We start from the raw sequence: 25,078 nt of genomic DNA, 5'->3' as shown, positions 1-25,078 counted from the left end.
TTTTCTGTTGCCCAGCTGGTTTCCTTCCTTTGGTAAGGTTCCTTTCTTTGATGCGGAGACTGCGTTGCCTTTCGGCGCGGATGCGTTTCCCACCCCTCATGTTTGCACTGCTTTGGGACGTCCCCATATGTGACGAATATGAAGAGGCGGCGACTGTCGGAGGACGTAAGAGAAAACGGAATTTTTGTAAAATCTTACCTGTAAAATTCCTTTCTCTGAGTCCTCCGACAGTAGCCGCCCCCGCACCTCTTTTGGGGTTTGGTTGTATACTCTACTGCTATTCCACTAAAACTGAGATATGGTTGCAGGAAGTAGGAGGGTATTGACTGAGGGGACCACCCCTTGAGGGTGGGATATGTTAAAAGCTTTAATGTTAACATATTCTGTTGCCTAGCTACTCCTTCGGAGCAAAGTCTAATACCCCCATATGTGACGAATATGAAGAGGCGGCGACTGTCGGAGGACTCAGAGAAAGGAATTTTACAGGTAAGATTTTACAAAAATTCCGTTTTTCCCTGAGTTCATTGATGGACACAGCACCCACACCTCCTATGGAGTTTTTTGATACTTCTGACACTGCTTGTTACCAAACTGGATGCCTATAGCAGAGAGGGGAAATAATACCAGCTAAAACTGCCTATAGGCGTAGTCACGTTTTTTTCTGCCTAGTGTCCTACTCCTGTAGGGGGAAATATAACCTTATGGTTCTGATTGGAGCGCTGTGTCTGTCCATGAACTCCGATAAAGGCATTTTACGGTGAGTAACAAAAATCCAATTTTTCATGCTGTCCTAAGTGAAGGGAATCCCTGGTTGTTGTCATTAGGATCACCTAAACTAGTGTTGCTTTGGGAAGATATCCCTTCTTAATGTTGTTGGGACAACCTGATATTTGGAATTTTTCTTTTATTTGTACTTTTGGTTGTAACAATAAACATGACAGAGGATGACTGTTCCTAGGAAAGGCACAGACAGCAATAAAAACTTCACGGGGGTTCTAAAATAAAAACATCTCTTTTTAGTTATACTTGAAGCACTTTTCCCCCTCCACTGCCAACAATAGCTCAATATTGCAGGACATTTGTACTGATGCTTATGAAGTGTGTAAAATCTAGATTTCCATGGTAGGTACTTATGCTTGTTCTGTGTGAAGAAAAAAGAAAATGCTTTTCTCGATCGTTCATTAACAGATGAAGCTCAATATTCTTTTTAACCATTGGGTTATGCTGCCGCCTACAGGAGTAGGACACTAGGCAGGAAAAATCTTTACCACGCCTTTGGGGCAGTCCCTGCAGGCATACACTCATGCACTCTGCAATAGCCTTCAGTTTGTTTCTGTCTAGTTTATAGGAGTAGGACCTAGTTCCCGGCTGGGACTTCGGTCTTAGCTTGCTATTTTATTTTAAAGGGAACCTTTGTTAAAAATTTAATTTTTTAGCTAGTCATGTTCCTGAGAGAACTGCAATCAACAGCCAGCCTGGGTTTCGGACTGGAGATGCTTGATCCTTAAAGTCGCCCAGCCAGCAAGCGTGTGCAGGTTATAGCTCAGTGCTAGACATCGCCACGACAGGGCCCCAATGCACGGGGGCTGGCCCGCGAGAGAAACACCGCCCCGGTACGCACGCGACCTGGTTTGGCCTGAGTCGCAGCGTACCCCTTGGCCATCAGCACCCCCACCTCCAGTGGAGAGGTAGTGTGCCCGGAGTGGCACCCACCCAATGTCGTTGGTATGGTGAGTAGTGTCCCCCCCCCCCCCCATAGCTTTTGCGGTCTCGGGGTGGATGTGGGCCCCTCCTTGGGATGGTCAGACCCCCATGTTTACTTCATTCCCCCAGCCCCTCTAACTGGCATGGTGGTCTTTTGTCCCCAACCTATCAGCCCCCCCCCCCTTCCTCCCGGGGTTAGGTACGAGCTGGCTTTGCCACTTGCTCTATTAAGGAGGGATGGATGCGTTTGTTGCTGACCGGGTTGTCCGGATCGCACACGGAGGTCTTTGAGCAAGGGGGGGGGGGGAGGGAAAAAGGGGAGGGAGCATGGAAGAGGGAGGCGGAGATACATATCCCACCTGGACCAAAACTCCCACCGTCCGAGGCCAAACCAGACTGTGTAATCAGTGACATAAAAAAGACAGCAAGTGAGACACTCAAATTAAAAACACAGAGAGGAGAATAAAAACCAAAGTGTGACTCAGCAGCATTTTTTCGGTTCTGAGGAAGGGGGTTCGCCCCTGAAACGCGTCAGCCCTGCCACAGCAGCCCCATGTGACCATCTGCATGCCTATTCGCTACATTTGGGACCTTGGCTACCTTGGAGATTGTATATGCTATGTTGATGTGTGTACTATCACACCAGTTTTGTGAGTATTCTGTACACCTTTTAATATTTTAATAAATGGTTTTAATGGTAATGCACTAGGTCGGTGCGCCCGCTTTTCTTTTTTTTTGTCTTTTCTCCAAACTGTCTGAAGTGCCTGACTGAGCTGAACGACGGATCGCCTAATGCGGCCGAATTGGGCCGAAAATTGAGGCTGCGGCTTGCGGCCTACTTGCGGCTTTTCGGGTACCATGTCAAGCTGTCCGAGGGATCACCGCACGCGGCGTCCAGGGTGATAGAGCAGCAGATGGGTCTCCCCCTCAGGGGGGTGGGCAAATGGACTGCCTGCCGCCCCCTTGAACCGTGGGGACATTGTTGTGTGCGGGTACTCTGCCTGCGAGTCTGCATCATGGCTGGCCCCCTCTTCCCCTTTATAGGGGGCTATGTCCTCCTATGGTACTCCCTTTTCCCTTCTACTGTGACAAAATTGTCACACATCAGTGGTGGTGTTCTAAACGCAATTAAGGTAACCACACATAGTGTGGCTAAAAAGCTGGTCTTGCGGATCAGGCTTCTAAAAAGGTTCTACAAATCTCCCTTTTATGGGGGAGCGTCTATTTGGGTCTTTGTTGGAATTCGCTAGGGGGAACCGTTTAATAGACGGGGCCCTTATTTTACAGCGCACACAGAAGGCCCCTTCGTGCCTTCGGGGGGGGGTTCTAAGAAGACTTAGTCGGGTAAGCCGAGAACAGGCCCCTCCAGATCTGCTGACAAATCTCCGTCTGCATGAAGGGACGCCCTCACCCATATCTGAGGTGGGGGGACGTCTGTTTCCTGTCCAGAACCATTGACCTCCTTGATGAGCCCACAAGCTGCTCTGTTCGGGTTACAAGATCAAATTCAGGTCCCGACCATCGGACAGATTCTTCCCGTCCAATTCTATGCCTATCTTCAGATCGGTTAAGTAAGGGATCTACGAGAGGCGGTACAAGATCTGCTGTCGCAAAGGGTGCTTGTGCTGATTCCCTCTCGGAAATGCTTTCAAGGGTATTATTCAAACCTGTCTACTGTTCAAGGCTCTGAATCGCTTAGTGTGAGTACAGAGGTTTCGGATCAAGTCCATTAGCCTGGTAGTAGCGCTTCTAGGGGACTTTTTGGCCTCTATCGATATCGAGGACACAAATCTGCACATCCCTATTTATGCTGGACACCAGCGTTTTTTCTTCGCTTTGCTGTAGGAAAGGAACATTATCAATTTTGTGGCGTTACCCTTTGGTCTTGCCTCCGCCACCAGGGTCTTCACAAACGTGTTAGCTCCGATATTTGCATTACTGTGACAGCGGGAGATTGCGGTACTGGGTTACCTGAATGGTCTCCTCTTAAGAGCAGACTCTGTCCTGTTGGGCAACTTGTTAATCACTGTATGGACTCTGCAATAGTTTGGTTGGAACTTAAACTTAAAAAATTCTGCTCTGGTCACATCTTCAAAGCTGGATTATCTGGGTCTCGCTCTGGACTCAGCTTCAGTGAGGGTGTTCAGTGAAGAGCTGCAAAAGTTGCAGAAGGCAATTCGCCTGCTGTTCTCCAGCAACCTGTCCTCTCTGTGGACTTGCATGGGAGCCTTCAGTCTGATGGTGTCGACCTTTGAGGCGGTTCCGTTTGCTCAGCTCCACACGAGACCCTTACAAAAGGAAATTCTTGTCAAGTGGCGCTATTCTGCCGTTCATCTTATCTGGTGGTCCACAGAGATAAAGTGGTACTTCGACCTAATCAGTAGTTTCTTCCTAAGGGATTGTCTACGTCTGCTGCAAACATACAGTGGGTACGGAAAGTATTCAGGCCCCCTTAAATTTTTCACTCTTTGTTATATTGCAGCCATTTGCTAAAATCATTTAGGTTCATTCTTCTTCCTCGTGAATGTACACATAGCACCCCATACTGACAGAAAAACACAGAATTGTTGACAATGTTGCAGATTTATTAAAAAAGAAAAACTGAAATATCACATGGTCCTAAGTATTCAGACCCTTTGCTCAGTATTTAGTAGAAGCCCCCTTTTGATCGAATACAGCCAGGAGTCTTTTTGGGAAAGATGCAACAAGTCTTTCACACCTGGATTTGGGGATCCTCTGCCATTCCTCCTTGCAGATCCTCTCCAGTTCTGTCAGGTTAGATGGTAAACGTTGGTGGACAGCCATTTTTAGGTCTCTCCAGAGATGCTCCATTGGGTTTAAGTCAGGGCTCTGGCTGGGCCATTCAAGAACAGTCACGGAGTTGTTGTGAAGCCACTCCTTCGTTATTTTAGCTGTGTGCTTAGGGTCATTGTCTTGTTGGAAGGTAAACCTTCGGCCCAGTCTGAGGTCCAGAGCACTCTGGAGAAGGTTTTTGTCCAGGATATCCCTGTACTTGGCCGCATTCATCTTTCCCTCGATTGCAACCAGTCGTCCTGTCCCTGCAGCTGAAAAACACCCCCACAGCATGATGCTGCCACCACCATGCTTCACTGTTGGGACTGTATTGGACAGGTGATGAGCAGTGCCTGGTTTTCTCCACACATACCGCTTAGAATTAAGGCCAAAAAGTTCTATTTTGGTCTCATCAGACCAGAGAATCTTATTTCTCACCATCTTGGAGTCCTTCAGGTGTTTTTTAGCAAACTCCATGCGGGCTTTCATGTGTCTTACACTGAGGAGAGGCTTCTGTCTGGCCACTCTGCCATAAAGCCCCGACTGGTGGAGGGCTGCAGTGATGGTTGACTTTCTACAACTTTCTCCCATCTCCTGACTGCATCTCTGGAGCTCAGCCACAGTGATCTTTGGGTTCTTCTTTACCTCTCTCACCAAGGCTCTTCTCCCCTGATAGCTCAGTTTGGCCAGACGGCCAGCTCTAGGAAGGGTTCTGGTCGTCCCAAACATCTTCCATTTGAGGATTATGGAGGCCACTGTGCTCTTAGGAACCTTAAGTGCAGCAGAAATCTTTTTGTAACCTTGGCCAGATCTGTGCCTTGCCACAATTCTGTCTCTGAGCTCTTCAGGCAGTTCCTTTGACCTCATGATTCTCATTTGCTCTGACATGCATTGTGATCTGGAAGGTCTTATATAGACAGGTGTGTGGCTTTCCTAATCAAGTCCAATCAGTATAATCAAACACAGCTGGACTCAAATGAAGGTGTAGAACCATCTCAAGGATGATCAGAAGAAATGGAAAGCACCTGAGTTAAATATATGAGTGTCACAGCAAAGGGTCTGAATACTTAGGACCATGTGATATTTCAGTTTTTCTTTTTTAATAAATCTGCAACAATGTCAACAATTCTGTGTTTTTCTGTCAGTATGGGGTGCTATGTGTACATTCATGAGGAAGAAGAATGAACTTAAATGATTTTAGCAAATGGCTGCAATATAACAAAGAGTGAAAAATGTAAGGGGGTCTGAATACTTTCCGTACCCACTGTATCCAGATGGATCAGGCAGACGGTAGTACAGGCTTATTCACTGAAGGGTCAGGTTCCACCATTCCCTGTGAAGGCACATTCTACAAGGGTGCTGAGTGCTTCTTGGGCTTTTGGCCATCAGGCGTCAGTAATGCAAGTTTGCAAGGCGGCAACTTGGTCATCAGTGCACACGTTCACAAAATTCTACAAAGTAGTTGTGTTGGCATCCTCGGATGCTTCTTCAAAGGCTGCTGTTTCAAAGAGCAATGTTTTTCTCTTGGAGGGTGTATGTTTCTAGGTGAGCTCCAGTTCCTGGTTGAGCTCCATTATTTATTATTATTAATTATTATTAAGCTGATGGCAGATTAGTTGGCGGTGTGATAGGCTTCCCTGAAGAAATTAGTTTTCAGGGATCGCCTGAAAGCAGCTAGACTAGGAGATAGCCGTACAGGTTGAGGTAGAGCGTTCCAGAGGATGGGAGAGGCCCTGGAGAAATCCTGGAGACGAGCATGAGAGGAGGAGACGAGGGAGCTTGAGAGTAGGAGGTCTTGAGAGGAGCGAGAGAGGACGATTTGGGTGATATTTGGAACCAAGATTGGTGATGTAGCTCGGGGCAGAGTTGTGAATGGCTTTGTATGTTGTGGTTAGTATTTTGAATTTAATTCGCTGGGCAATCAGGAGCCAGTGTAGGGATTGGCAGAGAGGGGAGGCAGACGCTGAGTGGTTGGTAAGGTGGATAAGGTTGCCATTTTGGTGGCTATCACTTCTGCCTGCAGAGTGTCTGAATTGGCGGCGTTGTCGTGTCGTTCACCTTATCTGGTGGTTCACAGAGAGATAGTGGTACTTCGACCAAATCCATCTTTTCTTCCTAAAGTGGTTTCTGATTTTCATTTGAATAAAGACATTGTGTTGCCTTCACTCTGTCCCAAGCCCAAGCATCCTAAGGAAATTGCCTTGCATTGTTTGGATGTGGTTTGAACAATCAGAGTTTACCTGGCAGTTACTGAGTCTTTCAGAAAGTCAGATGCTCTTTGTCTTTACTGAGGGACCTCGTAAGGGATTGGCTATTTCTGCTGCGACCATTTCCAGGTGGATCAGGCAGACGGTTAAAAAGGCTTATTCACTGAGGGGGAAGGTTCCTCCTTTCCCAGTGACAGTGCATTCTACTTAAGTGTTGAGTGCCTTTTGAGCTTTTAGCCATCAGGCGTCAGTGATGCAAGTTTGCAAAGCGGCGACTTGGTCGCCTGTGCATACGTTCACAAGATTCAACAAAGTTGATGTGTTGGAATCTTCGGTTGCCTCTTTTGGCCGCAAGGTTTTGCAGGCTGCTGTTTAAAGAGAATCTTTTTTGTTCTCTTTTGAGGGTGTATGTTTTTGCTAGGTGAGCTTCAGTTGTTCCTGGTTGAGCCCCATATTACCTGGTTGGCTACATTTAGCCCTTGGGGAGTTTCATTCTTCCTTGCGTTGTCTTCCCACCCCTCAAAAAAATGCTGCTTTGGGACATCCCACTGGTCTAAGAAGATATGGAGCTGCGTCCATCAATGAATGATCGCAAAAACTGGATTTTTGTACTTACCGTAAAATTATTTTCTCTGAAGTTCGACAGACACAGCACCCGCCCCTCTGCTTCTGAGTGAATGTTTTTTTTTTGTCTTCTAAACGCTGCTTGAAACTAAACTGGCTGCTGTAGCAGAGTGTGTGGGGTTATGCCTGCAGGGACAGCCCCCTTAGGCGTGGTAAAGCTTTTTCCTGCCTAGTGCCTATTCCTGATTGGAGGAACATAACCAACGGTCTAAGAAGATATGGAGCTGCGTCTGTCGATGTACTTCAGAGAAAAAGATTTTACGGTAAGTACAAAAATCGAGTTTTCTCTTTCGTTCATTGAAGGACACGGCTCCAAAATCTTCTTGACCATAGGATAATGCTGCCCCCTATAGAATTAGAACACTACATGTTTGTGTAGTCTGGCAGCCATTTTGCGGTGGTTTGCCATTAAAAATAGCGGCAGCCATGACGGGGGAGCCCTGTGGGCGGCGATTTCGGTGGTGGGAGGCCCTCCTCATGCCCTGGTGCTGACTCCTGGATCTTTTCACTTCCTGATCGCTGCACGCGGAGTGCAGATTATCCTGGTGGCTGCAGGTGGCTGTTTCTGCTGGGTGGTGAGTCTGGTGGGTTCTCTTCTTTTCTGCTGAGGATCGCTTGGTGCTTTTTGGCTGGTGACCAGGGGGTGCTGCCAGCGCAGTGGGGTTGTCGCTTTGCAGTGTTTTACACTTTTTGTGGGGTTCCCCTGGTGACTCATGGAGTCTTTGGATCATATCACTCCACCTGATCCCCTCTCTGAGGCTGTGGGGCCCTCCGGGTACCAACCATCCATCGTTGCACTGACGGAGGTCTTTGTGTCCCGGGTGAAGGTGGCTGACGGGCTAGCAAAAAGCGTCCCCCACCACCCCCTTCCTCATCTGTCTCATCAGATCCTGTATCTGATTCAGCCGTCACGGACGTGGGTCACCCTGCTGGATCTGCGACCACGCGCCCAGAATCCTCTGATAGTGAGGATGATTCCTCTACATCTGAAACTGCACACGAAAAGGCACTGGTGCAAGCACTGATTTTTGCTGTGCGTGAGACCTTTAAGATGGAGAATGCAGCTGCGACGGAGGCACAGGTTCCTTTTGGCACTCACAAGCCATTCAGAGCGGCAAAGGTTTTTTCTTTCCCCGCCTTTTTTTGACAGAATTGTCGCTAAAGAGTGGGGACGAGGAAAGCGTCCCATTGGGGTCCCTAAGCAATTTATTAGGCTTTACCCCTATAAGGAGTCCCTTATTAAGAAATGGACCTTCCGGTTTCCAGATTGAACAAGGGAACCATTAATCTGATTGAAGAGTCCCTGGCCTTTAAGGATCCGGCTGACAGGAAGGCAGGGGCTGTGGTCCGCAATATGTACGCTTTGGCTGGTTCGGCACTGACGCCGGTATTAACCATTGTCCTGGTGTCGCAAATTCTGACTGAGTGGGCTACGCTTTTACGCCGAAATCTGGGGGAAAACGGCTCCCCCCTACCTTTGCTAAGCTTGTGGACCAGCTGGTCCAGGGGCTGCACTTTCTCTGTGATGCCTCTTTGGGTGCGGCTCCCCTAGTGGCTCGGCTCTCTGTTTAGGCAGTGGTCCTTCGGGCCCGTCTTTTGGCTTAAATGCTGGTCTATGGACCAGATTTCTAAGAAGGCCTTGACTGATCTTCCTTTTCAAGGGGATCGCCTGTTTGGGGCTAACCTGGATGACATAATTAAAGGTCTCACAGAGGGAAAGAGTACTTTTCTTCAGCAGGCTACTAAGGGCCCTCATTGTAGACGTGGGCCCTCCTTCTCGGCTCATAAGTTTTTTTTTTTTGTCCCTCCGGGTCGACTGACAAGAGCTTGAAGCCTTTCAGGGCCTCCTCTTGAGGATCAAAACGAACCTGGTCTGGCAAGACGAGTGGGCTTCTCCAGACCCATGGACAAGGCTCCTTCAGCATGAAGATGCGCCCTCACCTGTATCGGGGGTGGGGGGGATGTTGTTGGTTTCCGGACCCGTGGACTTTTCGGGTACAAGACCAGTGAGTCTACAAAGCCATTTAGTGCAGCTACAAGATGGAGTTTCACTCTTGTCCCTCAGCAAGGTTCTTTCGTTCCAACTTGCGTCTGTCCCCGGACCGTATTCCGACTTCTGAACTATTTAAGGGTTTTCACTCCTGTTTACAGTTCCCAGAAACGAAGGCAAGGTGCGCCCAATCCTGACCTCAAGGTGCTCAACTGCTTTTTGCGTGTGCAGAAGTTCAGGATGGAGTCCATATGCACGGTGGTGGCATCCCTGCATCAGGGGGATTTTCTTGCCTCTATCCAAATCAAGGATGCATATCTTCACATTCCAATATGTGCCGGTCACTAGCGCTTCCTCGACTTTGTCATGGGAGAGGAGAATTCTCAGTTTGAGCATTACCCTTTTGGTCTCACCTCTGGTCTTCACAAAAGTGTTAGCCCCGGTGCTAGCATTGTTACGCCAATGGGGGATCTGGGCTACTTGGATGATTTCCTCCTGCGAGCGGAGTTCCCAACTGCTCTGTAGGAAAACCTGGAAATCGCCATATGAACTCTGAGGTAGTTTGACTGGATTTGGCAATTTTAGAAGTCTGTTCTGGTTTCGTCCACAAAGCTGTACTATCTGGGTCTGACTCTGGACTCAGCCTTAGCCAGAGTGCTCCTTCCTCTGGACAAACTCCAGAAGTTGCAGGCTGCAGTTAGTCTCCTGCTGTCCAGCAAATGGTCAGGGAGATTCTGGCCAAATGGGATAAGACTCCGCAGTCTTTGGAAAATCAGTTCTGGCTGAGCTGGGAAACAAAGTTGTCCCTGATATGGTGGCTTCGTTTTCCGGCGCTTCGGCTGGGCAAATCCTTCCTCCTTGTATTGGACAGTGGCCACCACGGATGCCAGCCTGTCTAGCTGGGGAGGCGTCCTCGACAAAAATTCTGCTCCGGGACCCGGACACTGGAAGAGTCCAGACTACCAATCAATGTCTTGGAACTCCGAGCGAGTAGACGGTGCCTGAACCATTAGACGGATCATCTTCAGGGATGTCCAGTGCGCATTTATTCTGACAGTGCCACAGCCGTGGCTTATGTCAATCACCAAGGGGGCACATGAAGTGTCCTGGCAGCTCTGGAGGTAGCTGGCATTCTTTGTTCTACACTTTTATTCCACCGTACACATTCCCGTAGTGAAAAACTGGCAGCCCTTGGCTTCCCCCCCCCCCTCCCCTCCACGCCCTCCCCTCCACCCCTGACACCCTGTTGTGGGTGGATGGCTGACACCCTGTTGTGGATGGCTGGCACCATGTTGTGGGTGGCTGGCTGTCTGGGACCCTGTGGTGGGTGGCTGGCTGTCTGGGACCCTGTGGTGGGTGGCTGGCTGTCTGGGACCCTGTGGTGGGTGGCTGGCTGTCTGGGACCCTGTGGTGGATGGCTGGTTGGCTGTCTGGCACCCTGTGGTGGGTGGCTGGCTGTCTGGTACCCTGTGGTGGGTGGCTGGCTGGCTGTCTGGCACCCTGTGGTGGGTGGCTGGCTGGCACCTTGTGGTGGGTGGCTGGCTGTCTGGCACCCTGTGGTGGGTGGCTGGCTGGCTGTCTGGCACCCTGTGGTGGGTGAGTGGCTGGCTGTCTGGCACCATGTGGTGGGTGGGTGGCTGGCTGTCTGGCACCATGTGGTGGGTGGGTGGCTGGCTGTCTGGCACCCTGTGGTGGGTGAGTGGCTGGCTGTCTGGCACCCTGTGGTGGGTGAGTGGCTGGCTGTCTGGCACCCTGTGGTGGGTGAGTGGCTGGCTGTCTGGCACCCTGTGGTGGGTGAGTGGCTGGCTGTCTGGCACCCTGTGGTGGGTGGGTGGCTGGCTGTCTGGCACCCTGTGGTGGGTGGGTGGCTGGCTGTCTGGCACCCTGTGGTGGGTGGGTGGGTGGGTGGCTGGCTGGCTGTCTGGCATCCTGTGGTGGGTGGGTGGCTGGCTGTCTGGCACCCTGTGGTGGGTGGCTGGCTGTCTGGCACCCTGTGGTGGGTGGCTGGCTGGCTGTCTTGCACCCTGTGGTGGGTGGCTGGCTGGTACAGTGCCTGTGGCTGGCTGGTACAGTGCCTGTGGGTGGCGGGCTGGCTCGCTGGTACAGTGCCTGTGGGTGGCTGGCTGGCACCGGGCTGCTGTAGGTGGGTGTATGGCAGTGATACACTCCCACGAGACTAGTCCCGACTCCATACGAGGCTGTCCAAGGCAAGGGAGGCGGCCTTAGAAGGCAGAATGACATCACAAAAATATCGGGCAGTTCCGGGGCAGATACCGATATATCAGGGAAAGTGCATATCATCCCTCGATATATCGTCCTTGCCGATAATTGGTCTATCCCTACTTTCTACTTCTTTAGCGAACTACAGTGAACTTGCATGGCGACTTTCTTCAACCCTTTTCATGAGAAGACATTCCTGCCTAGATGTTAACTTCCGTGGACGGCCTTGACGTCTCTCTGTGAGATGGTTGCAGTTCCATTTTTGTTCCATTTTTGTATCACTTTTGCTACAGTATTCTGACTGATCAGTAAATCTTCTTGTAGCCTTCACCTTTCTTGTGTAAAGTAATTTTCTTTCTCAGGCTTTGTGACATTTGTCTTCCATGTAGCGCCGTTGCTGACAGCATGAAATAGGAGGGGTTTTCTTTAAGTAACACTCCCCTTTACAATCAACTGTCTGCTGGACACCTGTTTAATGAATAATTAGGCTCACCTGTAGTTGCATCCTTGTTAATTAGGATTTTGTCTAAGGCCCCTTTCACACATACGGTCTGTTCAGTTCATCAGTTCAGTCATGTCAGAATGTAATAATAAACTGACTGGAGAACCTCAAAATATTTTCTTTTCTCTATCGTTCATTGACAGACTCAGCTCCATATCTTCTTGACCATTGGATTTAGCTGCTCTCTACAGGAGTAGGACACTAGGCAGGAAAAAACTTTACCACGCCTATGGGGCAGTCCCTGCAGGCATGCACCCACACACTCTGCTATAACCCTCAGTTTGTTTCTGCCTAGTTTAGGAGTAGGACCTAGTTCCCTGCTGGGACTTCGGTCTTAGCTGTTTGTTTTTGGGAACCTTTTTGTAGGACTTTTAGTTAGTGTTACTGACTGCATTTCAGACTGGATATCCTAGATCTTAAGGTCTCCCACCCTGGCCAGCAAGCGTGAGCAGATTATAGTCCAGCACTAGGCCTCGCCACGACAGAGCCCCGATCGACGGGGGCGGGCCCGTGAGTGAAGCACCTCGCCGGGACGCAGATGACCTGGGATGCCCTGAGTTGCAGCGTACCCCCTGGCCGTCAGCACCCCCACTCCGGGTTGAGAAGTAGTCTGTTAGGAGTGACACCCTCCCAATGCCGTGGCATGGTGAGTAAGCATCCCCCCTATTCTCTGGCAGTCTCGAGGTGGACGTGAGCCCCCTACCTGGTAAAGTCAGACCCTTGGGTATCCCTCCCATCCCCTGGCCTCTTGGTGATACCAGGCCCACCTTGGCTGTTCCCTTCCCCCCACATGCAGGTTCCTCCCTCTGGGGGGCGGATGTATTGCGACCTCTGTGGCGGTTCTGCGGGGGGGGGGGGGGGGTAGTTTGTCCTGGTGGGGTCTCCTCCTGGGGACCCCCGATGCCTTCTGTCTGATGACCCCCCCCCCCCCCTGGGGGACCTGGAGACCGCATGGCACCGTGGGGGCTGCCATTTTGCTGTTGTCTGTTTGCTCTTGTCTTTCTACACTTTCTACTCAATGTAAAACGTTTTTTCATTAAAATGCATGGGCGGCCATGTTTTAGTTTTTCCCCATAGGAATACATGGGGCGGCCATTTTCTTGAAGTCTACGATCGCTGGACAGCAAGGGAGAAGCTAGGGGCTCTAGAAATGACCCAGGTGCTTTTCGGTTTCCTGCATCAGATCGTTTTTATTCTCTGCACAGAATGTTCCTGAAGCCTCAAGACTATTTCGGTGGTATGTTCCTGGAGTCCCTGTAGGTATTCCTCACTCACCCTGCTGCAGGCGGTTTTAGGGCTGGGACTTGTGGTACTGCTGGCGCAGCGATGCGGATCGGGGTTTTATTTTTTTTTTTTTTTTGCAACTTTTTTTTTTTTTTTTTTTTTGCAACTTTTTTTTTTTTTTTAAAGTGACACTACTCGTTTTATACTTAGTGCTAATGGAGTCCCAGGACCAAATCTCACCTACAGACAGCCTCAGTGCGTTTGCGGTACCCTCTGGGTCACAGCCCCTGTCTGTTTTTACAGCAGTTGGGAAAGCCTGGTGTCAAAAGTGGATTTAGTTCTAAAAAATGCCACTAGCCGAAAGCGCCCTATGCCTTCACCTCCCTCTGCAGTATCCTCAGATTCTGAGGTAGATGTGGCCTCTGCGGACGCATACCATCCTGATGGTTCTGTGTCTTCACATTTATATGGCGAAGAGGATTTTTTCTCGTCAGCTGCCGCGTGGGAAAGCACGCTGGTGGAGGCAATTATAGTGTCGGTGCGGGAATCCTTAAAAATGGCGGATGAGTCTACAGCGTCAGGGACGCAGGTTCTTTTGGCACCCGCAAGGCCCAGAAGTCGGGCAAGGCGTTTCCCTGTCTGGAACTTTTTGACAACATTGGTGCCTAAGCGCTTTAAAAGGCGTTACCCCTTTGCAGATGCGGTTTCTACTAGGTGGACCGTGCCATTAAAGGTGGATCATCCAGTTTCCAGACTAAACAAGTCTACTATGGTCCTGGTAGAAAAGTCCCCCATATTTACAGACCCCGTGGATAGACGGATTGATTCTCTGTCCCTCCATTTGCATGTGTTAGCGGGCTCTATACTAAAACCGGTCTTTGTGATCACTCTAGTGTCAGGCCATCACAGAATGGGCGAAGTTGCTAAAAGGTGACTTGGAAACGGAGCAGCTCTCACCGGGCCTGATTGAGCGAACAGACCAAATGGTTCAAGCCCTTCTGTATATATGTGATGCGTTGTTTGATGCGGCTCCACTGTTAGCAAGAGTGTCTGCCGTGGGGATTGCTATTAGACGCATGATGTGGCTGAAAAGCTGGTCTGCGGACCAGGCTTTCATAAAGGCTCTTTCTGACCCTCCCTTTACGGGGGACAGGTTTTTTGGATCCTCCCTGGATGAGTTGGTCAAAGGCCTTACGAGTGGGAAGAGTACTTTTCTACCCCAATCCTCCAAGGGTAAGGCACCGCATAGGTGGCCCTTTTGTGCCTCAGGATCGCAGGAGAAAGGAGCTAAGCCGTTCAGGTCTTCTGAGGGTTCCAAGAAGACATGGTAAGGTAAGCTGAGAACAGGCCAATCTGGACCTGCGGACAAATCCTCGCCTGCATGAAGGGACGCCCTCACCCGTTTCTAGGGTCGGGGGACGTCTTTGCTTCTTTCTGGAACCATGGACTGCCTTGATTCAGGACAAATGGGTCCACTAACTGATCCTATCGGGTTACAAGATCGAATTCCGGTCTTGACAGTCGGACAGGTTCTTCCCGTCCAATCTACACCTAACTCCAGACCGGTTAAGGGATCTAAGAGAGGGTACAAGATCTGCTGTCGCAAGGGGTGATTGTGCCGGTCTCAATTTGTGGCGTTACCCTTTGGTCTCGCCTCCGTCAAAGTGTTAGCTCCGGTGTTAGCATTACTGCGACAACAGGGGGATTATGGTACTGGGGGTACTATATGATCTCCTATTAAGATCAGACTCCCATTCAGCCCTGTTGGGCAACTTGACAATTACTGTACGGACTCTGCAAGAGTTCGGTTGGAACATCAATTTTAAAAAATCGGCCCGATACCATCCTCTGGACTCCGCTTCAGCGAGGGTTTTTCTTCCCCCGGACAAGCTGCAAAAGTTGCAGGGGGTGATTCATTTGCTGTTAGCCAGCAATCTGTCCTCTCTGCGGACTTGCATGCGGGCCTTGGGTCTGATGGTGTCCACCTTCGAGGCGGTTCCATTTGCTCAGTTCCTCACGAGACCCTTACAAAGGGAGATTCTTGTCAAATGGAACAAAGATCCAAAGACCTTGGACACTATGATTTGGTTTAGTCACAACACAAGGGCTGCCCTTGTATTGGATTGTGGTAACCACAGACGCCAGCCTGTCTTGCTGGAGAGGAGTGCTGGGGACGCTCTGCGTTCAGAGGTCCTGGACAGTAGAAGAGTCCAGACTTCCGATCAATATTGTTTAGCTCAGGGCGATAAAGCTTTGCCTGAGTCACTGGACAACTTGTTTACAGGGTTGTCCAGTTTGGATTCAATCGGGCAACACCACGGCCGTGGCTTACATCAATCATCAAGGGGGCACCAAGAGTGTCTTGGCGGCCCGGGAGGTGGCCGAGATCCTGGAATGGGTGGAACAGTTTGTTCCAGCACTTTCTGCAGTACACATATCCGGTGTGGAAAATTGGCAGGCGGATTACCTGAGTCGTCAGGTGCTGGATCAGGGGGAGTGGTCCCTGTACCCGGAGGTGTTTCACCTCCTGTGTGTCCGGTGGGGGGACACCCGATGTCGACCTGCTAGCTTCTCGACTCAACACGAAGGTTCAGAAGTTTGTAGCCAGGTCGAGGGATCCTCTAGCCGATGAAAGTCCAAACAGGATAAGAAGTCCAAAACAGACAGCCCTCGGGTGTGCAATGAAATCCTGATATATTAGATGGAGCCAGGTGCAGATAGAAGGAAATACTTCACACAACCCTCCACCTTCCAAAGTGGCCTGTCACCTTAAATCAATAAGTAATGGCAATAGAGTAATCCCATTCCTCAGACTGAAGGCACACCTCTGGGGCCAAGACTTCTGAATAAACACACTTCCAGGGTTAAGTCTCCTCCGAATTGTTGGAAAACATGAGACAAAATATCCCAAATAGTGTAAACCTGATAGACTTCTTCAGCCAATCCCCATTACCGCTGAGGAAGCCTCCACCCACGGAGGCGATACGCGTGCGGGGGGAGGAATTAGCGTTTGACGTCACCCGCATCCCTGATCAAGGTAAACAGCCAATGAAATTGGCTGTTTACCACGTGATCGGCTGTGTCAATCACAGCCGATCACATGAGCGGCTCCAGCGTGAGCCACTCCTTCTCTCCTCAATGCGCGTCCCGGGGACGAGGCGCAGTGCGGCGATCGGGGACGAGGCTCATCCCTCGGACAGAGCCCATCCCCGATCTAGGTAAAGAGCCAATGAAATTGGCTCTTTACCACGTGACCGGCTGTCAATCACAGCCGGTCACAGAATGTAAACGGAGAACACAGTAACTAGCTGTCACCGTGTTCTCCTCCTCACACACTGATCCTGTGTGAGGAGGAAATTGTGATAACAGCTAGTTACCGATTACAGTGCACCCCAAAACACACTGATTTCCCCCCCCCCAATAAAGGGGACCTGTCACTAGCCCATCAAAGTACCTGTCACTAGCCCATCAGAGTACCCAAGTACCTGTCACCAGCCCATCAGGTACTCTGATGACAGGTACTCGGGTACTCTGATGGGCTGGTGACAGGTATTTGGGAACTCTGATGACACGTAGTCCGGTACTCTGATGACGGGTACTTGGGTACTCTGATGATGGGTACTCTGATGATGGGTACTCTGATGACGGGTACTCTGATGACGGGTACTCTGAGTACCTGTCATTGTAGTAACGGAGTACCTGTCATTGGAGTAGCGGAGTACCTGTCATTGGAGTAGCCGAGTACCTGTCTGCAGCCCATGCCTCCTAGATTATGTGTTGGGATGTTTGCTTTCCGAAATGGGGTCATTTTGTGGGGGTTTCCATTGTTCTGGTGTTCCAGGGCTTTCAAAAGTGTGATTGGTTGTAATGAAATGATATGTGTAATTTATGCTCCTAGAACACCTGACGGTGCTCCTTGCATTTTGGGCCTCTGTATGTGGCCATGCTGTGGCAAAGTCCCACACATGTGGTATCGCCATACTCAGGAGGAGTAGCAGAATGTATTTTGGGGTGTCATTTTTGCTATGTACATGCTACGTGTTAGAAATATCTTATAAATTGACAACTTTGTGTAAAAAAAAAAAAAAATGCGTTTTAATTTTCTTTCCACATTTTCCAAAAACTTGTGGAAAAAAATGACTTGTACAAAAGACTCATTATGCCTCATAGAATATATGTTGGGGTGTTTGCTTTCCAAAATGGGTTATTTTGTGGGTAATTCCCTTGTCCTGGTGCTCCAGGGCCTTCAAAAGTGTGATAGGCCGTTAGGAAATTATATGTGTAATTTATGCTCCTAGAACACCGGTCGGTGCCCTTGAATGTTGGGCCTCTGTATGTGGCCAGGCTGTGTAAAAGTCTCACATATGTGATATGGCCATACTCAGGAGGAGTAGCAGAATGTATTTTGGGGTGTAATTGCAAGTATGCATATACTGTGTGTGAGAAATAACTTTGTTATGACAATTTTGTGTAAAAAAAAAAAAAAATTATTTCCCCAAGAATTGTGGGAAAAAATTACAGCTTCAAAAAACTCACCATGCCTCTTACTAAATACCCTGGAATGTCTACTTTCCAAAAAGGGGTCATTTGGGGGTATTTGTACTGTCCTGACATTTCAGGGCCTCAAGAAATGATGTCGGTACATCAGGTGTGATCAATTTTCAATGATTGGTACCATAGCTTGTAGACTCTATAACTTTCACACAGACTAAATAACAACCACTAATTTGGGTTATTTTTACCAAAGATATGTAGAAGTATAAATTTTGGCCCAAATTTATGAAAAAAATTTACTTATTTGCAAAATTTTATAATCGAAACTAAAACAAAATGTGTTTTTTTCAAAATGTTCGCTCTTTTTTCACTTGTATCGCAAAAAATGAAAAACCCAGTGGTGATTAAATACTACCAAAAGAAAGCTCTATTTGTGTGAAAAAAATGATAAAATATTTGATTGGGTACAGCGTTGTATGAGTAATTATCATTCAAAGTGTAAGGGCGCCGAAAGCTGAAAATAGGTCTGGGCAGGAAGGGGGTGTAACTGCTCTGTATGGAAGTGGTTAAAATACTGCTTTGGGATGTCCCTATGGTCAAGAAGATATGGAGCTGCGTCTGTCAATGAGCGACAGAGAAAACTGGATTTTTGACTTGCCGTAAAATCTTTTTCTCTGAAGTTCATTGACAGACGCTGCACCCGCCCCTCTAATTATGACTGGTATGGGTTTTTTTCTTCTAAACACTCGCAACAAAACTGAGGGCTATAGCAGAGTGTGTGGGTGTATGCCTGCAGGGACTGCCCCATTGGCGTGGTAACGTTTTTTTTTTTCCTGCCTAGTGTCCTACTCCTGTAGGGGGCATTATAACCCAGTGGTCAAGAAGATATGGAGCTGCGTCTGTCAATGAACTTCAGAAAGAAGGATTTTAGGGTAAGTCAAAAATCCAGTTATTTTTTTGTTTGCCAGTATTGAATCCTCTTCTAGGTGGCAGTATAATATAAAGGTTTAAGACTTCTGTGTCCCTCAATGGACTCCAAAAAAAAGATATAGTATTTTTTTTTTTCTTCCAGAATTAATCACTCTAACAATGCAATTGTGAAACCTCCTGAATTGACCCCTCAAGCTGCTGCAAAGGAGTTAGAAGAGGTGATGAAGAGGGTGCGAGAAGCACAGTCATTGATTTCTGAGGCCATTGAGCCAGGTATGTCACTTCCACACCTGGGTGAATTTATTTTTCTAATGTTGAATAATTATGCTAAACAGTGTACTAGTTAACCACTTGCTGAACATATAACTTGCATATACGGCGGCAAAGTGGCACTGCTGCGCCACATCACGTACCTAGTACGTGAGGTGACACTTCTGGGTTGGGGGGGGGGGGGGATCCTGCTGTGATTATACACAGTGGGAGCTGATTGACCGGTACCATGGACTCTATGTCCACTGGCACCCGCCGATACTTTGGCACAGAGGGAGGACGGAGATCTGCTATGTAAACAAGGCAGATCGCCATTCTGTCAATAGGCAAGGCATTGATCCTGTGTTCCTGCAAAGCAGGGATATGGATCCATGCCTTCCCCTAGTAAAATCGCCTCCCACAGTGCACAAAATCACTAGCTAGACACACAGGTAAACCTTTGATCTCCCCTGATGTTAACCCCTTTCCAGCCAGTGTCATTAGTACAGCGACAGTGCATATTCTTTAGCGCTGATCACTGTATTGGTGTCCGACTGTCCGCGACAATATAACAGTGCCGCAATATCACAGATCTGCTATAAGTCGCTGATTGCCTGCCATTACTAGTAAAAGAAAAACATTTTTTAAGCAAACCAATAAATGTACGCCTATTGTGATTTTTTTTTTTTTACCAAATATATGTAGCAGAATACATATTGGACTAAATTGATTAAGAAATTTTATTTTTTAAAAAAAACATTTTATTGGATGTTTTATAGCAGAAAATAAAAAATGTTTTTTTCTCTACCGTTCATTCACAGACGCAGTTCCATATTCTTTTTAACCATTGGGATATGCTGCCCCCTACAGGAGTAGGAAACTAGGCAGGAAAAATCATTACCACGCATATGGGACAGTCCCTGGGGGTATACACCCACTCAATCTGCTATAGGCATTCAGTTTTTTTTTTCTGCCTAATCAGGAGCAATGATCTAGTTTCCTGCTGGGATTTCGTTCCTAGCATGTTTTTTTATGTAAAAAGGAACCTTTTGTCTAAATTTTTAGCTAGTTGTGTTCTTGAGAGGCCTACAATCAACAGCCAGACTGGGCGTCAGACTGGATATTCTAGATCCATATGGTCTATCAGTCTGGCCAGCGAGCATGTGCAGGACGCAGCTCCGTGCTAGGCCTCGCCACAACATAGCCCCACTGGACGCGGGCTTGCACGTGAGTACAACACCGGGACGCACACGACCAGGTTTGGCTTGAGTCGCAGCCTATACCTTGGCCATTAGCAGCCCCACCCTTGGTGCTAAGGTGGTCTGTCTGGAGTTACCTCCCACCCCCCCCCCCATGTCCCACCCTTGTATGTGGGATCCCTAGGGACCATCAACGATCCAAGGCTCCCCCTACAGGCCATCCTTCCCACTATATCATGGGGGGTTCATACCTTCGTCGGGTACAGTCCAGGGGCTGTAGCAGGCGATGGGGGCCCTCGGGGGGGGGGGGGCGCGCGCTGATGCAGCTGATCGCGCAATCCACTAGATTAAACCTGGTGGGGGTCCCTGCCAGGCCCCCCCTATGCCTGATTGATTGCTGGACCCCTCAGGGGATCCTATAGACTGCATGGCCTGTCGTGGACGCTGCCATTTTCTTGTAGATCAGCTGTACAAGGCTCGGCAGCCATTTTTTAGTAGTTTCCAATTGAAATGCATTGGGTGGCCATTTTGTTGTGGTCAGCTCATTAAAATGTATTGGAGTCCGAAAATGCTGTACAGCAGTGAGTTGCAAGGCTTTACCTCTGGTGCTGACCCAGGTACTTCCTCTTACTGCAAGGATCGTTTTCTGTACATTTCAGACCGGCTCTGCTCTTCCTAATATTGGGCTGTGGTGAGTCTATTGGGGTCCCTGTAGGTCGTTCCCTCAGTCTACTATTTTGCAGCTTAGTGTGCTGGGACTTGTAGTACTGCTGGTGCAGCGGTGTGGGCCGTTTTTTGCAGTATTCTTTAAGTGACACTGTGCTGCCCCCGGGTTAACATGGAGTCCCAGGAGAAAGTATCGCCTACTGATCCCCTCTTTGGTGTTGCAGGGACCTTCGGGTCGCAACTCTTGTCTTCCTTAATTGCAGATTTTTCTCTTTTTTTTTTTAAACCCTGGTGTCAAAAGTGGTTATGGTCCTAAAAAGAGGACTATTAAAAAGCGCCCACTGCCCTCACTTGCCTCATCTGTATACTCAAATTCTGAGGTTGATATGGCCATGAGTTACCCTGCAGGGTCTGTGTCATCACACTCTGATTTGGATGGCGAGGATGATATAGCCTCATCTGCAGCCACGCTGGAAAAAGTGCTGGTGTGGGCACTTGGTGTCAGTGCGGGAAACTCTAAAAATGGCAGATGATTCTACAGCGTCAGGGGCGTAGGTGTCTTTTGGTGCCTTAAAAATATGTTAGTGGTGCCGAAGCGTTTCAAGAGACGCTATCCCTTTGCGGACGATGTGATGAAAAAATCGATTGTTTCACTGAAAGTGGACCACCCAGTCTCCAGACTGAATGAATCCACTGTGATTCTTTAAAGACCCTGTTGATAGGAGGATGAGGCCCTGTCCCGCCACTTACATGTGATAGTGGGCTCAATGCTTAGACCGGTCTTAACGATCGCGCTGGTGTACCAGGCCATTATGGAATGGGCAAAGCTCTTGAAGAGTGATTTGGAAGCGAGACAGCTTCCTCCTGATTTTAGCAAACTGGCGGACAAAATGGTCCAAGGTATAAAATTTGTATGTAATGCGTCTTTAAATGCGGCCCCCCTTGTGGCTAGAGTATCCGCGGTAGGGGTAACCATGAGACGCATGGTGTGGCTAAAAAGCTGGTCTGTGGACCAGGCTTATAAAAAGGCTCGGTCAGACCTGCCCATTTCAGAGGATCGCTTACATGGTTCTTCTTTGGATGAACTTATCAAGGGTCTTACTGGTGGGAAGAGTACTCTTTGTCATCATTCTGCTCAGGGCAAGGCACCTTCTCACGACGGGGTCCTTCTTTTTCAGCATACAAGCGGCCCTTTCATATCTGCGGCACGCAGGAAAAGGATCTAAGTCTTGTAGATCATCTGAAGGCCCCTCCAGTTCTGCAGTTAAGCCGCCTTCTGCATGAAGGGGTGCCCTGACCTGTAATTGGGGTAGGGGACGTCTTAGTTTCTTTCCAGGACTATGGACCTTCTTGATTCAAGACGAATGGGTCCACGAACTGATTCAGGTCTCGACCGTCGTACAGATTCTTCACACCCAATCTACCCCTATCTCCAGACCGGTTAAGGGATCGGCGAGAAATGGTACAAAATTTGCTGTTGCAGGGGTGATTGGGCCGGTTGCTTCTCGGGAACGCGTTCAAGGGTTTTACTCAAACCTGTTCACTGTGCCCAGGAAAAAAGGCAAGTGCGTCCTACCTTGGACCGCAAGGCTCTGAACTTCTTTGTGCGGGTACAGAAGTTTTGAATGGAGTCCATTCCCACAGTAGTGGCGTCCTTATACCAAGGAGACCTTTTGGCCTCTATCGATATTAAGTGTGCCTACCTTCACATCCCTATTTACGCTGAACACCAGCGTTTCCTTCTCTTCGCTGTGGGCGAGGAGCATTATCAATTTGTGACGTTACCCTTTGGTCTCGCCTCTGCTCCCAGGGTCTTCACCAAAGTGTTGGCTCCGATATTGACATTACTGCGACAGCAGGGAATTGCGGTACTGGAGTACCTGGACAATCTCCTCTTAGAGGCAGACTCCCATTCAGCCCTGCTGGCCGACTTAATCATCACTGTATGGACTCTGCAAAAATGTGGTTTAAACATCAATTTCCAGAAATCTGCTCTAGTAGCACCCTCCAATTATCTGGGACTGACTCTGAACTCAGCTTCAGCGAGGGTGTTTCTTCCTCTGGACAAACTGCAAAAATTGCAGAGGGCGATTCGCCTGCTGTTCAGCAAACTGTCCTTTCTACTATGCTTGCTTGTATCATACATATATATATATATATTTCATGCAATGTATGTGTATGAGGTTTGACTAAGCGTGGACTAGCAATATTCTGGATTTTTGAATGTCTCTGTCCTTTTTACTGACTTGCATGCGAGGGCTGGGCCTGATGGGATCTACCTTTTGAGGCGGTTCCTTTCGCACAGTTCCACACGAGTCCTCTGCAAAGAAAATTTCTTGTTAAGTGGAACAAGGATCCAAAATCTTTGGACTATCTGATCCTGCTGAGCCAAAACACGAAGTGTTCTGCTGTGGTGGCTCCGCTCCTTGGCTCTACGTTAGGGCAAGTCATTCCTTCCCCTGTATTGGACTGTGGGTACCACGGACGCCAGCCTGTCCGGTTGAGGGGGAGTACTTGGAAAGATGTATGTCCAGGGGACCTGGACTCCAAAGGAGTCCAGACTACCGATCAATATTATGGAACTCTGAGCAATAAAGCTTTGCTTGATTCACTGGACAAATCACCTTCGAGGGTATCCAGTTCAGATTAAATCAGACAATGCCACTGCTGTGACTTACGTCAATCATCAAGGGGGCACCAAGAGTGTCCTGGCTGCTCTAGAGGTGGCTGAGATCCTGATATGGGCAGAAAACCTTGTTCCAGCCCTATCCGCCGTGCATTTCCCTGGAGTGGAGAATTGGCAGGCGGATTACCTGATAAGTCAGGTGTTGGATCAGGCAGAATGGTCCCTTCACCTGGAGGTGTTTCAACTGCTGTGTGTCCAATGGTGGACTCCCAATGTGGATCTGTTGGCCTCTCAGCTCAACACGAAGCACAGAGGTTTGTAGCCTGTTCTCAGGATCCTCTGGCACCACAGACGCACTAGTGGCCCCTTGGGGACAGTATCGGCCGAGCTATGTATTTCCCCCAATAAAACTGCTGCCGAGGCTTCTGCGCCGAATAGAGGTGGAAGGTACTCCAGTAATTCTGGTGGCTACGAATTGGCCTTGCCGGTCTTGGTACGTCGATCTGGTGAGATTGGTCACTAATGCTCCTTAGAGACTTCCTCTCATTGAAGAACTCCTGTCTCAAGGGCCGATCTTCCATGCCTGCTTTACAGTCGCTGGCCTTATCTGCGTGGCTGCTGAAAGCCAGGTATTGAAGGATAGGGGTGTTTCTGACTCTGTGATTCCCACACTTTTGAAGGCCAGAAAATCTACCTCTTGGAAGATTTATCATCATACATGGAATTTGTACATTGCATGGTGTGAATCCATTAAGGTGCATCCGCACTTATTTTCAGTGGCTCGGATATTGACTTTCCTCCAAAGAGGGGTTGAGCAGCGGTTTGCCTTGTGTACTATCGAAGGCCAGGTGCTGGCTCTAGCGGTGTTTTTTCAACGCCCTTTAGCCACGTATTCTTTGATCAGGGTGTTCGCCACATGGTTCCCCCGATACTGGCCCTGTTACCTCCGTGGGATCTTAACCTGGTACTGTCAGTACTTCAGAAACCTCCTTTTGAACAAATTAGGGAGATTCCTCTGCCTATGCTGTCACAGATGGTAGCCTTTTTAGTAGCTATTACCTCTGTGCGCAGAGTGTCGGAATTGGCAGCGCTACCCTGCCACTCACCTTATCTGGTGGTCCACAGAGACGAGGTGGTACTTCGACCTAATCAATCGTTTCTTCCTAAGGTAGTTCTGGATTTCCATTTAAATGAAGACATTGTGCTGCTTTCATTATGTTCAAAGCCCAAGCATCCTAAAGAATTTTGCCGTGCATTCCTTGGATGTGTTTAGGGTAATCAGGGTTTACCTGGCGGCTACTGAGTCCTTCGAAAAATCCGACTCGCTTTTGTCCTCGCGGACGGACCTTGGAAAGGATTGGCTGCATCTGCTGAAGCCATATCCAGATGGATCAGGCAGACGGTAGTACAGGCTTGTTCAATTAGGGTCAGGTTCCACCTTTCCCTGTGAAGGCACATTCTACTAGAGCGCGCTGAGTGCATCTTGGGCTTTTCGCCATCAGGCATCGGTGATATAAGTTTGCAAGGCAGCAACTTGGTCGTCTGTGCACACATTCACAAAATTGTACAAGGTAGATGGGTTGGCATCTTTGGATGCCTCTTTTGGCCGCAAGGTTTTTGCAGGCTGCTGTTTAAAAGATAATTTATTCT

At 48.8% G+C, this 25,078-nt stretch overlaps 1 protein-coding gene across 1 annotated transcript in view; it reads left to right on the top strand.

Annotated features, from left to right (window-relative positions):
- Window positions 1–25,078, top strand: part of SREK1 (splicing regulatory glutamic acid and lysine rich protein 1) — a gene marked incomplete at its 3' end in the record, with an annotated part of 224,498 nt that overhangs the window by 125,392 nt on the left and 74,028 nt on the right. The window contains exon 7 of the mRNA XM_082263646.1: window positions 18,831–18,961. Coding sequence (XP_082119772.1) covers window positions 18,831–18,961 — 131 coding nt within the window. The remainder of the gene's footprint in view (window positions 1–18,830; window positions 18,962–25,078) is intronic.

The sequence above is a fragment of the Pelophylax lessonae genome (genome assembly GCF_965119305.1).
Source record: "Pelophylax lessonae genome assembly, chromosome: 1".
Classification (NCBI taxonomy): domain Eukaryota; kingdom Metazoa; phylum Chordata; class Amphibia; order Anura; family Ranidae; genus Pelophylax; species Pelophylax lessonae.
This window is presented reverse-complemented; position numbering and strand designations above follow the sequence as displayed.